General features: G+C 32.5%; 1 protein-coding gene across 1 annotated transcript; it reads left to right on the forward strand.

Annotated features, from left to right (window-relative positions):
* Window positions 1–264: 264 nt before the first annotated feature.
* LOC114746981 (probable disease resistance protein At4g27220) lies at window positions 265–1,473 on the forward strand. Its single transcript, XM_028935255.1, has one exon. The coding sequence runs from the start codon at window positions 265–267 to the stop codon at window positions 1,471–1,473; it is 1,209 nt and encodes a 402-aa protein (XP_028791088.1).
* The last annotated feature ends 14,198 nt before the right edge of the window (window positions 1,474–15,671 follow it).

Here is a 15,671-nt window from a genome sequence, read left to right on the forward strand (position 1 = left end):
TTGAAGTGCCTAATCCTGTTGACGAAAAGAAGATTCAAGATGAAATTGCAAAAAAAATTGGAGTTGAAGTTGGAGGATGGCAAGGATTTAACACACGCAGAACAAATATGGATCAGAATCACTAATGCTGGAAGTGTACTCATAATACTTGATGATGTCTGGGAAGAGCTCAAACTTGAGAACATAGGGATTCACCGTGGCATCCATAGCCAGGGCCGGTGTTGTGTCTTGCTAACCACACGTTATGAGACAATTTGTAGAAGAATGAGCTGCCAAGAGACTATTAAACTAGGGCTCTTACATGAGGAAGACGCAGTGAATCTTTTCCTACATCATGCCACTGAAAATGGGAAGGATTGTCCTAATAAATTGAAGTTGCTAGCATCAAAAGTTGTGATTGAGTGTGGAAACTTACCAGTTGTAATTGTAGCAGTTGCTCGAACCTTTAGAAATTGGGATCCAAATGAATGGGAGGATGCTTTTGCAGTAATAGAAAAAGATTCATCCTTAAGGCATGGGAACATTGATGAAGAAGTGAAAAAGTTTTACAATTCTCTGAAAATAAGCTTCAAGTGTCTAGATAGAGGAGCGCAAGATCTCATCCTGCTATGTTCTATATTCTCAAGAGCTTATGAAATACCAGTAGAGGTTTTAAGCAGAATTGCTATAGGTTCAAGGCTTAGTGAAAATGTTGGCAGCTACTATAGAGCAAGAAGTGAAGTGCTTTCAATCAAAACCACACTCATACGTTCTGCTTTATTGCTCACTACTAGAGAAGGATTTGTAAAGATGCATGATGTGATTCGTGATATAGCCCATCAAATAGGAGATGAAAAGATTCAAGTAATCACGGATTCTAAAAGTAAATTGAAGGAGAATGTAAAATATTCATCCTGGATGATAGATGACTTTTCTAACTCTTTTGAGGGCATTAATCTTGAGGTTCTTTTAGTATGGGTAAATAATGCAAGTCATCCTTTGGGAGTTCCTGAGGCATTCTTTGGAGGTATGAAGGGACTTAGAGTTTTGCTTTTGTGTTCTAAGGTTAAGTTTCGGAGAACATTGGCCTTGTCACTACCAAAATCAATTCATTCACTTGAAAATATCCAAACACTGTCCCTAACAAATTGGGAGTTGGGTGATATATCTATTTTGCAAAACCTCAAAAAACTCCAAACTCTTGAATTGACAAATTGTTCAATTAGTGAATTGCCAAATGAAGTTAGCCAACAGGAGAAACTGAGGTTGCTAGGCTTGGTAGATTGTTCAATCGAAAAGAATAACTGTTGGCTTGATTCATCATGCTCCAATGTTGTGTACTTCTCGTCTGGAACCACTTCAGTATGGTTCTTTTCTTCTTGTTGCCCTTTAGTAGGTTCTTTCCTGTTAACTAGCATTGAGGGAGGCGACCGCGTCATATTGCGTGAAGGAGGGGATCTATATCCAATATCAAATCCGAAGAATCAGAGATGATTGGCAGCCTTCTGGAATTCCTTGTTGCCCCCCTTTTTTTCATGAATAAAAATATAAATAATAATCTGATGCCTTGATGTCCAAGTTGTTTGTGTCTCCAATTTCCTTTTCTTTTCTTTTCTTTTTTTTTTCCCTTCCTTTCAGCTTTCTATGATCTTTATCTCCTTATTTTTAAGACCTGCAAAAGATATATTGAGATACTATCATAAAATCTAAAATTAAATATTTAAAAAGAGATAAAAATATGATAAGATCTCCTATTAAATCTCTAATTTCATGCAATCAGTATTTGATTCAAAATACCCACAACCAATGCAATTTATCCCACTTTAATTGATAATATCTCCAAAAAGATATCAAACATATATTAAAATCAGGATTTATCAATAACCCGTTTGAAGTGATTGGGAGATGCTCAAAACTTGAAGTATTGTATTATATTTCAAATCATGACACTCTTAAAATTAATCCAAAGCCTTCTAAAATTATAGATCTTGATCAAGAATTTAGAATATATCATGTAGAAGGCAACTACTCTTACCAGCGTTCTTTTCAATTGGATGCTTCAACAAAAAGATATTTCAATTCAACCAAGTTAAAAGGGATCTTGTCTGAAAGCACAATCAAATCCCTGGCAGCAAGAGCAGAGATTCTTGAGTTAACAGAATGTAATGATACAAGATGGACAAACCTTATTCCTGACATAGTTGATCCTCAAGAAGATGAAGGCATGAATGGCTTAATTAGGCTTTCTTTGAAATCTTGGCCTGCAATACAATGCCTCATCAATACAAGTGGAATTCAATCTCATGCAACCATCTTCTCAAACTTAGTTGAGCTACGACTTTCTAACATGTGTGTGAGGGAATTATGCCATGGTGATTTTCCTAATGACTTTCTCAAGCAACTAGAGAAGCTATACATAAGTGGTTGTGCTGAAATAGACGGCACACTATTGAAGGGCAAGCTAGAGCTAAGTAGTTTGAAGTCTATAGAGTTAAATGGTTGTTCGATGACATATCTTTTCTGTCTATCCACAGCTCAAAGTCTAAAGCAACTGGAAATTTGGACATAAGCGGATGCTCAAAGATGAAATGCCTAATAAGTGATGATAAGAGATCTGCAGAGCAAAAAGTGGACGATCATCATGATTGTAATCAAAAGACCCATCACTCAATGTTCCCGAAATTGAGGTCTCTGAACATTGAAGAATGTCATGAATTGGAGTTTATATTGCCAATTTTTCCTTGCAAAGAGCTAGAAAGTGTGAAAATCTGTGGTTTTAATAAGCTAGAATTCATATTTCGGCAATGTTTAGAGGAGGGAGGTATGCGTCAAATGGAAAAGGAAACCATACTCCCCTCACTATAAGAAATAGAAATTGCAAACGTACCCAAATTCATCAACATATATCCAGAATATTATTTCCCACAGTCTTCTCAAGTGCAGAAATCATGGGGCCTTCTGTGTCGTTTATCTTCAAAAGCAAGTGCCTTTAGCATCAATGAACTATCTTTTTCCAGGGCCAATCAATTGAACCTTACTCAGGTACTTTGTCTCACTTTTTTTGGTTACTATGATTGTGATTTTGTAATGTAATAACATATTGACAAATATTTTAATGTATCATAGGCATTAAAGGAGAAACATCTCGGTAAAGCTAGTGGACTTTTACACCTTCATTATGTCCATACAAGAATTTAAGAAAGATGAGTGTAGAGGGATTTTCTGAGTTGAAGTCACTTCTTACCCTATCGATTGCCTCATCATTGAAATTGTTAGAAGAATTAACAATCAGTAAATGTGGTGAACTGGAGCACATAGTCACAGATGAGGGGCATGCTTACAGTCATATGAATGATTGTTGTATCTTTTCCAACTTAAAGCAAGTTGAAGTCTTCAATGCTGAAAAGTTGAAATATGTGTTTGGAAAATGTCATTCCAATCAGAGGCATAATGTTCATATTGAACTTAATCTCCTAGATCTCAAAAGACTAAGCCTTCATGATGTGCCAAATATGGTGAGTATTTGCACCAAAAAGTATTCTGTGAAGGCATTATCTCTACAAGATATAAGTCTGAAAAACTGCCCACAACTTCCCATAAATAATGTTATAGATTTATCCATTGATGTGCAAAAAAGAGATGTGTTTGTGAATATTTAAGAGAGAAAATTTCTAAGATTTCTACTTGTGGTAGCTTTTTGTGTGTGTATAGACACATATTATTGATTTTGACAGCTTGTTCAAAAATATGCCTTATGTTAGTAGTAGGTTACTTTTTCACCTCTGACTTCCACTTTAAAACATTTATATTGTTCAATTTTTCCTTGTTATTTTACTTTTTCATTTACAAAAGTATTTAGAATGTTGAAATTTACATTCTTTATAATTTTTATTATAAAAGTTGATGTCGTATAGATTAAAATATATAATTTTGGCTTCTAGGTAATTGTTTAAAGAAAAAATCACAAATAAAGATTTTGAAAAATATAAAATTGCAATTTGGATTTTTGAATTCAAAAAGTTATTGCTAGGGACCTCATCTTAAATTTGAATTATGAAATATTGAGTATAAGACCAAGTTGCCTTCCTATTGAAAATAACAAGTGAACTACTGGGAATAACAAGCATAGCATTTAAAATTACAAGTGAAGTATTTCAAATAATAAATTTGTACTACGAAAAAATAAGTACAATTTTAGAAATTACAAGTTAAGTATTTCAAGTAACAATTTAAGTATTCCAAGTAATAGGAGGGCAATTTGGTTTTTTATACAATATTTGCTAATTTATATTTAAGAGCCAGTTCTTGACGACAATTTTAGGATTTGAAGAATCCAAATTGCAATTTTATATTTTCTATGGCCATTATTTGCAATTTTTCCTTGTTTAAATAGAAAATAATAGAAAAGAGAAAGATAGAAATTTCAGTTTGAGCTCAATTTATATCAAAAGCGAGCATTTCTTTTGTTTACAATATGAGAAAAATTAGGGGAGAAATTCAAAATATTTATATATTATAAGTTGTTAGAAAAGCTGAATAAAATTTCTCCTGAATTCTTCTTGGTTTCACAAGTTCTGTAAAGAACCAGAAAAAGTATTTTCTATTTTTTTTAAATATAACAACATACTAAAATGTTCTTTATTAGTTTATTGAAGAAGAATTCATATGTATTTACCAGGAAAAAGGAAAAAATGAATTAACATGTTTGTATTTAACCAAGGCATCCAAATCAAAGCACGTGCCGAGTACAGCTTCTGGATATTTTCCACTACCATTATCTCAATCCAATTTGAGAGGGATTGAGATAACTGGATTTTCCAAGTTAACATCACTCTTTACCATATCCATTGCCTCATCACTGAAGTTCTTGGAAACATTGTATGTCAAGGAGTGTGATGCACTGGAACATATTATAACAGAGGAGGGGCCTAATGGTCAAGGTCATATGAATGTGCACTCTATCTTTCCTAACTTACAACAAGTCTATATTTGGAGCTGTAACAATTTGGAATTTTTATTCCCAGCTTTTTATTCAAAAGACTTTAAGGAGTTGGGATATGTGAGCATCGGGAAGGCAGAAAAGATGAAATATATATTTCGAGAATGTCATGCTGATCAGAATCATAATGTTCAGAGTAAACTTAATCTCCCAGCCTTGAAAACAATATACCTTGTAGATTTACCAAATATGGTTTGTATTTCCACAGAAAATTATTACGTGGAGGTATTAAATCTAGAATATATTAGTATTGAAGGATGTCTACAGCTTCCTCAAACTTTTATAGATTTCTTGGTTGGTGGACACAAAAGACAAGAAGATCTCTCAAGCAGAAAGGTAAACCTCTCTGCCGTTTGCTAGTTTATAATCAATCACCTAAAGAGACTCTTTAAGACTAACATATCTCAATTGTATGCTTACAGGCATTATCTTTCAAGGAGAAAGGTAAGGCACTTTCGAACTTGCAAGAGTTGGCTGATTTAAGGGATATATATGTAGGACCTAAAATCTCTTTGAGCTTTCAAAACCTTTCTGTTCTAGAATTTGAAAAATGCAAACAGTTGAAGTTCATACTGTCTGCTTGTACCACGAGAAGCATACCAGAACTGAGAAGGCTATTCATATCAGACTGTGAAGAGTTGGTGAGCATAATTGAGGATGATGAAGAGAATCAACAAAATCCTTTGGATCTGCATCAACCATGTTTCCCAAAGCTATGCCATATTCGAGTAAAGCACTGCAAGAAGTTGAAATGCTTATTCTCTGTCTCTACATGTGCTAAACTTCCATGTCTCTTGACGTTGGAGATAGAAGATGCTCCTGAGCTTGCTCAAGTATTTGAATGGAAGCAGGGCGCGCCGCAAGAGTTGGTCATCAAGGATGTGCTTCCAAATTTACTTGCAATAAGACTGGTAAAACTACCAAGTCTTCACACTATCTATCATGGAATTGATTTCCAAACTGTGAAAATCCGTATTGTGCAAGATTGTAACAATATCCCTTCACCTAATGTCAGCTCCTCTGAGAGTAAGTATTCACATATACGTAGTTAATCGAAATCATTAACTGCTACATATGATTTCTTCTCATAGTAATGATAACGAAATTGTGGTTTTGGTTGTGCAGTATTTGATTATCTCGATTATTCTTTTCCACAAGAAAAGACCTTCAACTACACATACGGTATTATTCAGGAATGGGCTTGCGAGGTTAGTGCCAGACTTCTACTTAATTTTTGGTAGAAATTCAATACTTCCCCCTTTTCTTATTTTGGGGCAAAGATTACTATTTTTATGTTATAATATATATATTTATATATATTCTATTATTGTTCAGATTGAAGAAGAGGAACCACAATATGTTGGAAATGACTCAGCAATGCCCCAACAGAGCAGTGGTTCTCCAAATTTTGAAAATGTACGTGTTTATACTTCCCTATGACTAAGCATACTTAAGAAACTAACTAATGAATTCTCTCTTACCTCATTGTCTTATCCATTTATTCCAAATAAATCAAGATATTTTTTTTTATGTTGTGTGTTTAGATTTAATATATTACAGTTATTAATAACATCAAAGCTCAGTTTACCTTCTTTTTATTATACCATTTTTTTTGTAATGTTTAGAGTAATGAGTTATCAAAGGAGATTGCTAAAAAGGGCACCGCAAATTCGTCAAATTTTATAGAGGTATGTACATTATGCTTTTCTATGACAATAGTGACCCAGACCAACAAACAATTCGTCAAACATATATTGTATGCTTCTTAATTATTTTAACCATTTTAGAAACTGACATATTCATAATTTATGGGCTATGTAGAGTGCCAACGTATCAGGAAATGAAATTGTTGAAGAAAAGCTCTCTACAACTCTATCATCTAACTCAGTTGTGGTAGGGTTATTCTCAATTAATACTTTCACCGTTTTATATATACACACACTCAGTCTTTTTTCCCAGTTATATATGCAGCAATGTAGAAATGGAAATGTCTTATAATAGTAATAATTTGTAGTATTTTTATTGAGCTTTTTCCTCAATTAATAAAAGACTTTCTTCTCGATTAATTGAACTTCTTTAGCAACTTATTCATATTTTATGAACTATACAGAATACTAAGGTATCAACAGATGAAATTGTTGAAGAACAAATTCCTACTTCAGATACAGCAGCAATTCCACCATCAAAGTCTGATAGGGTAAGAGTCTTTCCTCAACAAATGCTTTTGTACTTGTACATTTATCAAAGTTGACGCTATGGGTAATCTAATTAAAACAAATTTAAGAAACAAACGAAGTATTCAAGAAGGTACCAAAATAAGAGGAAGCTAGAAAAGCATATTAAATCATGAATTCAAAATTAAGTAATACATCACAAATAGCATCTGCTATTCCTTTATAAAATAAATAGTAAGAATATAGTCCTTCCTGATGTGGGTTGAGTTAGCTCCTAAACGACATAACCTTGTGATAGTTTTTACATTTTCATGTTCATTCAGGATAATTTGGTTTACAATGTAAGTTCATCAACTCATTCTGAGCTAACAATCTCAAATCTAGGCACAGCAGTTTTTATAAAGGTAGGTTTGTTTCATTAGCTTTTTGCTTTAAAAATATCACTTGTTGCTTGATTATTCCTTTACTTAGGAGTTATGTGAAAAGGAACCAATGTGTGATCAACAAGCACTTGGAGAAAGTAGAAGCTCCAATGAAGCTCCTCAAAGAGTTGAAGAACCTACTAATGAATGCCCTTCCAAAGAAACATCAAATAGAATGGCAATGATGATTCCAGAAAATTCTATTACTGGAATGAACCCTCCACCGGTAAATACTTGGTTTTCAATATATTTGCATTATTGATACATTATTTATTTTCATTCAGATTAACCTTTCTATATCTCTAATCTCTTTGATCTCTTCAATTTGATCTCTTCAATATGTTCTCCAAAAAAAGCCTCAAGAAAAAACTTCAGCTCCTCACGTGGAAATGGAATCAGGCAGCTCTACTATTACTGATCAATCTGCACAAGTAAGCCTTCATGTTACTGCATCAATTTCGGGATGGAATTTATTCTTTAAAGCTGGTATATACTAATGCTAGAATAGAACAATTTGATAATCAACTGGTAGTTCCCTTTTTAATGAAGCAAATGGTCCCGTATTTTAGAGACACTATACATTAACTTCATTACAGTTTAATTAATACATAAATAAAATAACACCATTACAATTTAATACATAAATAAACTAACTTGTATGAACTATTATTTTCAGTATGCACCTAATTAAGAAGGTCAACAATTATTAATTGTGCTTCTATTGTTTAGACATAAATGTGTTGTGGGCCATTTTATTTTATTATATTCTATTCTATAGGTTACAATAATGGTTGTTTCATTTGATTTACTTCAACAGGATAAAATCATGGATCAACCAGGGACCTCCATTAAGAATCAAATTAAGTTTGACCAGGGAAACCGTCGTCAATTTGCAGAAGATGATCTGATGAGATTATTCCAAATAATGGAGGAAGGTGCTGAAATGGAAGTTGACATGCCTTATGGATCCAAAATTGCAGCATTTGAAGATGATAACGAGCTGAGTAAAGCTCTCACTGACTTGGGAACCTCATTGAAGATGAGTCTAAGTGAAATAGCTTGCTCTGAAGAAGGCAAACTTCGGCTTGAGAATGCTCTTAACATCTTGTCCTTCATTGTTTTGAAGATGGAGCTCCCTTTCATGGCCTTCAAGCTACAATTCATTCTCTGCAACAAGAAATCCAAACTGTTCTATCTTCCTCCAAGAAAGCCTATGCCACTATTGACGCATTCAACAAGCTTGAAGAAAAAGAGAAGCTTGCCATTGAAGAACGTTCAAAGAGAAAGGAAGCAGCAATTGCTCTTCTGTCTGAAATTCACAATAAAGAGAGTTATTTGGCTGAGGCTCGGCTAAAGGAAGCAGAGTTGAAGAAGACAATCTCAAAGTTTCAGGCTAAACTGTATAGCAAGGAAAAAGAAATTCAAGAGTGTGAGATGGAACTGTTATCTCTGAAAGAACAGAAGAAAAAGAGTGTTTCTGACACAATGGGATTCATAAAGGAGTTTGAGGAAGTGAAGAAAGAAAAGTCTCACATGGTGGAAGAAAATATAAAAGCAAAGCAACAGCTACAAAATATGGATGTCAAATGGTCTTCCTGTCTATCCAATTTGAAGAAAACCACACTGTTGCTAGGAGTTCATCTTCAACAGAAGCTTTGACTGTTGGAGACTGATATTTATATTTCCTAAAAACAGTATTAAAAAAATCGACAATGTTGTATGTTTATTAGTTGGGTTGTCACCCATATGTGCTTCTAGTCCATGCAAAACCATCCCATCCTTTTATGCTACTTGATTGTATATTATTGAAAAATTGCAAGTTAGTAAACTGTTATGACTTGCTTGAAATTATAAGCATGCTTAAAGATTTCTGAAGAGTTACTTTTGATGGGACTGTACTTAGTTTGAGAAAAGCAGTATATTACTGCAATATTGATAGGCACGCTCTAGAGGGATTGTTGGGCCTCTAACTGAATGAGTACTGTTTGAGCTTCATGGCCTTCATATTGAACGCCTCATGGTATGCTATTTTAGGATCCCTTGTTAAATTTGGATTGCTTCTTTTTTAATGTAGCATAATTAAAATGATTTAACTTTTTGTTTGTGAAAAATCCCACTTATTTAAAGTATGATTGTGTTGTTATGTTTTGATCAAGAATCTTAATAGAGAGAAGAAAGTAAAACAAATAAAGCAATTGAATATTAAAAATGAGGTTGGCTAAAAATGTTGTACGATTCTCCAATGAAGTTGAATTTTTGGCCCAAAAAACAAAAAGAGGAAGTTAACTTGATTTTTTTGTTTTTATTAAATTGAAATCCTCTATTTTCAGGCGAATGCAGCATGGAAGTTGATCTTACGAATCTCTATGCTTTTATCAAATAAGATAACTTATGAGAATAGTTAATGAAGGAGTAATATTCAAAAGCTGATATACAGCAATTCGTGTATGAAAACATATATAGAGTCCTCTCCAATTTAGAGCAGAATTACAACTGGAAATCTGAGAAATAACAGAGTTCATAGGGAAAGATTTAAAAAAACGTTATAAACAACATGTTTTTAGAGGAATACCGTAACACTAATTGGAATAATTAAGTATGCTACTCCTTAACAAAGGAAGTGGCTCCATAAAACGTGAACTGAATATATACTTTAATTGAAGAAATTTTCTTGCTAGAAGAACTTGAGGAAGGTTTCAGAATGATAAAATGAAGTCAAATTTTTGAGTGGTGATTGATCAGGTCCTCTACTTTATTGTCAATGGTTTGTCGCATGCGGAAAAGAACCCCAAAGAAAGAACAAAGAACTCAGCAGTGCCTAACAATTTCTATCCAATGAATTGTCAAATTGACAAACGTTTTGTGGAATGGTAACATTGTGCCACCTTTAATTTTGATATACCTAATTCATCTTGAAAATAAGTTTAAATACATAATTACTTGGATTAAGATTCAATTTTGTCTTAAAAGTTGCGTAGGAATTATTGGTATCTGGAAATTTTTTTTATTATCAATACCGGTCAAAAAATATTTTTATTCATTTATTTTTTTGAATTATTAAATATTTTTAATAATATCATTACTCTATAAGGTTAAAAAGCTTTTTTATTTAATAATATTATATTCTTTTATTCAGGGTGAAATGCTAAAATTGCACAATTTTTCAATCCATTTTTATCAAATCAATCATAAAATTTTTCATGAATTTATTTTTCATTTTAGTACTTATCAAACAGACCTTTAACTAGAAATTTTCCATTTCCTTTCTTTTTATTCTTGTCCATTTCAACCGATTCTTCCTATCAATCAAACGGAGCCTTAAAAAGTGCTTGTCAACATATTTGGTCTTGTCTTGTTAGATTGAATAAGTATTTATTTGGCAAACAGTAGGGCAGGGGGGGAACTTCAAGGCTCCTCATATACTTACACAATTGTATATGTGAGATGCAGATAAGTGATACTTTCATATTGGCGTAGATCTTGAAGAACATGGGATCTACGGCTTCACATGAGCGCAGAGCTCTAACATCTTGTTCCATCTTGTTCATGCTTTCGTTTTCTTTTCATGGCCTTCTTTTGCAAGCCCTATCATGCTGCAAATTCGCAGGAAGTCTAATGCTGGCAATCAAAAGAAAGTATGTCTAAAGTCAAACATCCAGGGCATCTCTTGAATAGTGCTCACATCCACCCACTTCCACACAAATGATAAGTATTTTGAACAGATAGCCTCTCTCTGTTCACCAAATCACCACTGTTCTGCAGTTTCGATTCCTTTCACCATTGTCCAATTTGTGTGTTCGTTCCATTTGTGTGTAAGAAAAACAAGAAAAAAATTCTGTGTTCAACCTGAATTATATTCCTGTATTGATTTTTCTCTCCAGTTACTGTTTTTTCTGTTGTTCTTCTGCCGTTTTTCCATCCATCAATCGTACGTTGCCTTTTTTCTTTTTCTTCATTTAGTGTTAAAAGAAATGTCTGCTCTTCTTTTAAGTTCTTCTTTTTAGGTCCTTTCTTCCTCTTCTTTTTTCTAAAGTCAAAAAAGAAAAAATAAAAAATTGTGTGCTCTTCATTTCAGTTCTTTTTTCTTTGTTTCTTTAAAAAAGGAAAGAAAAAAAAGTCTGTTCTACTTAAATTATATTCCTGTTTCGATTTTTCTTTCCAGTACAGTTTCTGGCTCTCTTCTTCTGGCCTGGTTTGGGGGGAAAAACTGCTGTCGTTGCTGTTTTTCTTTATCTCCATCAAAATTAAAGCATGGCGCAAGCGGAGAGGCGGTGAAATCAGAGGATAAGAGGTAAGATTTTGTACTCTGCATTTTGAACGTTGGAGTTTATAATTATATCAGAGGATAAGTGGCAGCATGCTTGGATTATTTTTAAAATTTTTATTTTATTACTTTTAAATAATTTTAACTATTTTGTTACAACATGTAATTTGGTTAAAGAATCTTATAAAAAATATTGAAGGAAACCAAAGACCGATTAAAAGGATTTTATATGTAATTAGCATTCATATTAAGCAATAAACCTATATGCAAGTAGGCATCTGCTATATACAAGTGAGCATCTGATACATGAAATGAGTCGTATGCAAATGAGCATGTGTCATATAAATTTAGTCATATATGTAAGTAATCATCCGTTATATCTAAGTGAGAATCCATAATATCAGTAAAGATCCGTCATATGCAATTAATATCCGTCACGGTAATATGATTTTTTTCCTATCATACTTATTGATAATTGAGGGACCTATATCTTTAGATTTATTGCAGGTCTTATCCCAAATTAATTTGTAAAATAGGGAGTTTTAACCAATTTTTTTAAAATTTTAATAGTAAAACAGGTAAATTTGTTTTTCCACGTAAAAAATACATTTAATAGTTAAACTTTTTAAATTCGGGTTCGCCTGATTAAGTTGTCTGTTGCTTTGTCTGATAAAAAAAGAACATGATTTACAAAGTTCCGGGAATTTACCACCTAAAGTTAACAAATTTAACCGTGACAGGATGAGCAATCAATCATCATAATTTGCTCTTTGTCCATCATTCTGATTTTGTTCTTGTCCACGGTTCCGATTTATATATGGACAGTAAATTTTCTTGGTGTTGTACTCTTACAGTCTTTTTTTTTTTTTTTTGGTTACATATAATCTGAAGAGACAAGCACTACGTTGACCCAAAAAAAAAAAACAAAGAAACAAGTACTAATGACTCTAAGTTTAATTACTTGAATGAAAATATAAACGAGATCAAACTCACGTAAAACTTCTCACTTGCATATAAGACTTTATATGCCATTAAGTTTTAAGATTACCGGCTCATCTTAGTCTCTTCCTGTCTTTTTAAATGAGAAATAGCTCTCCTAAAATTTGTGAAATCCACATGATTAGTTGCACTTATTGAATAATTTTAAGAGAAGAGTTATGTACTTAATCTTATATACTTATCTCCAATCAAATTAGTACAATTCGATTTTTAAAATTTTCAAAACTTTAAGATATTATTAACATGAGTTAGTTGAGGGTTCAAGGATAAAATAATACACGTCTTCATTTAATTGGAAACAAGTATATTAAGTATATAAGTTTTCCAATTTCTTTAATTATATTGTAAATTAGGAAGATGAGTTGCAAATTACTAGAAATTCATTTTCATATTGCGGGACGAAATTGTGTTATAAATAACATAAAGTGGGTTAGAAATTATGTATCGAAAAACTGTTATATACGATGTAAAGTGAACTACTTATAAATTAATTAATTTTGTATAATGACATGTTGAAAAAAATTCGTAAATAATGATCAATTGAATTGTGAATTATAAATATAAAATATAAATAATAAATTATCCTAAACCAAAAAGAAAGCATAGAATTATTTGCTAAGAAAGGACATCTTGGCTTTGGTATATTATTTTCACATTGATTATATACTAAGGTTCGAGCTGTCAAAATAAGCCAAGCTCACTATGTTGGCTTTTTAAACCCATTTAAATAAAGAGTTAGGCTTGTGTTCTAAGGAGTTTAAAAGAAAACTAAGTTTAAACATGTTAACTCTTTAGGACTCAAAAATAAAAAGGCTAGCCTGTTAGGGGTGAGGGCTATCCTATTTAAGCCCACCTATCTTTTAAATACTAAAATATAATAAATTATTAAAATAACCTATCTTTATTATTCATTAATCACTATTTTTTTTTTGTGTGAGTGATGCTAGGCAATCCTCTTAACTGGGGAAAAAAAACTTTTGGTATGTCACTACTGCTGCAAATACTATATTTGGCTACTGTTAAATACGAATTATTACTAACTGCACATGGGATGTAGTAGAATCAAAAGAAGCAGAATAGCAATAACGGCTTCTGTTTGGATCACAACAGACACAATAATGCATGTATTACCGCATCAATTGTGCTTACAACAGACGTTGTAATTTCTCAAATAATAGCAATTTATGGTGCGGTAGTAGCAATTATGGCTTCTGTTTGAATTATAACAGACGCGATAATGGCTCTATTATGGCGTCTGTTGTCTTCTTAACAGAATTTGATTTTATAGTGTCTGTTTAGGTGACAACAGACGCCGTAATTATAAGTTTTCTATTACGGCGTCTTCAATGATCCCAAAATGTCATGGCTCAAGAGAGTCAAGCCAGCCAAAACCGAATCAGAAAACAAGTTTAAGAGGCTATCATGGGACCTCCAAAAATATTTGATCTCAAGTCTGCTCAAAATGGGATGTTGCAAGAAGAATAATATGAAGCAAGGGTCGATATTAAGTAGCCAAGACCGAATCAGAAATTGTTTTGTGGGATCTAATCCTACAAATCCGAACTGTTATAATATATGAAACATTGTTTTTGTAGGATTAGATAGATGTATTTATCTGAAGGGCTGCTTAATCTTGCGACTCCTTCACCTGTAAATTAATGCTAATGAAAAAAGGTAGATCAAACCAGTGATTAGTAGATCAAACCAGTGATTAACAGTTTCCACTGTAGGTTTTGGATTTTGATTCTTTTAGGTGAATTGCTGTTGAGTGTTCATTGAAAATGGTGTACTGGCAAGTTGTAGTTGATTTTGATGAATCTACTCAAACTCATGCGACCAGGTTATATGGATTCTTATGATCAATCGATCATTTCAATTTGCTTCCAGTATCTTTGTCCATGATGAGTTGGAATATTGGGGTGATAATTTTTAGTTATAAATTAGTAATTTATTTTTGAGTTGACTAATTAGCTAGTGACCTGTTGCGCCTTGTACAATGGTTTTAAATCTTGATAAGAAGTGGAGAAGCTGCAGTCAAACTGCTGACCATGGTTGCATCAAGTGAAAAACTCATTATCTCCTAGTGTGATTGTGTGCTCAAATCTTGTTAATGGGAAAATTATATTTAGAAAGTTGTTTTTATATTTTATTTGCGTTTGATGTTTGTTTATGTGTGTGTCTGTGATTCTCTGTTAAGCAATATTTAACATTTTTCATGAAAATTTTATGCAGTTCTGTCTTTTCAATTAAAAATTGGAAAAAAACAGAGAAGAAGATAAGAAGCTTTCTTCAAGTCTGATGATTATTTTGTATTAGAACAACTCATTACTAAGTAAATTGGGTGGTTGCTTACAAAAAGGAATCAATTATATTTTTTTCATACAATTATTTGATATATAGAATTATTAACTCAAATTCAGATATCATCAAGTCTATACCGTCTAATTAAACATAACCTCCTCAACGTGATTTTTTCTACTCACAACTCACAAGGCTAATAGGGAAATCAAAAGTAAATTTATATTTTATTAATTGTTAAGGCATTTTATATTTTATTATGATTCTACTAGGCAATATTTTTTTAGCTTTTGCGATGTGGAGTGTGGACTGGTTATGTTGAGTGAAAAATATTCGATTTTCATTATGCAAGGCCGAGAAAATGCATCAAAAGAGAGTTTTTTTTTTTTTTTCCTGCGGTTTAATTTTAATTCCAGCATTAATTTACAGGTGGAAACTGTTAATCACTGGCTTGATCTACTAATCACTGGTTTGATCTACCTTCTTTTCATTAGCATTAATTTACAGGTGAAGGAGTCGTAAGATTAAGCAGCCCT

The sequence above is a fragment of the Neltuma alba genome, unplaced genomic scaffold, assembly GCF_004799145.2.
Source record: "Neltuma alba isolate B1F8T4 unplaced genomic scaffold, ASM479914v2 tig00005167_pilon, whole genome shotgun sequence".
Taxonomy (NCBI): domain Eukaryota; kingdom Viridiplantae; phylum Streptophyta; class Magnoliopsida; order Fabales; family Fabaceae; genus Neltuma; species Neltuma alba.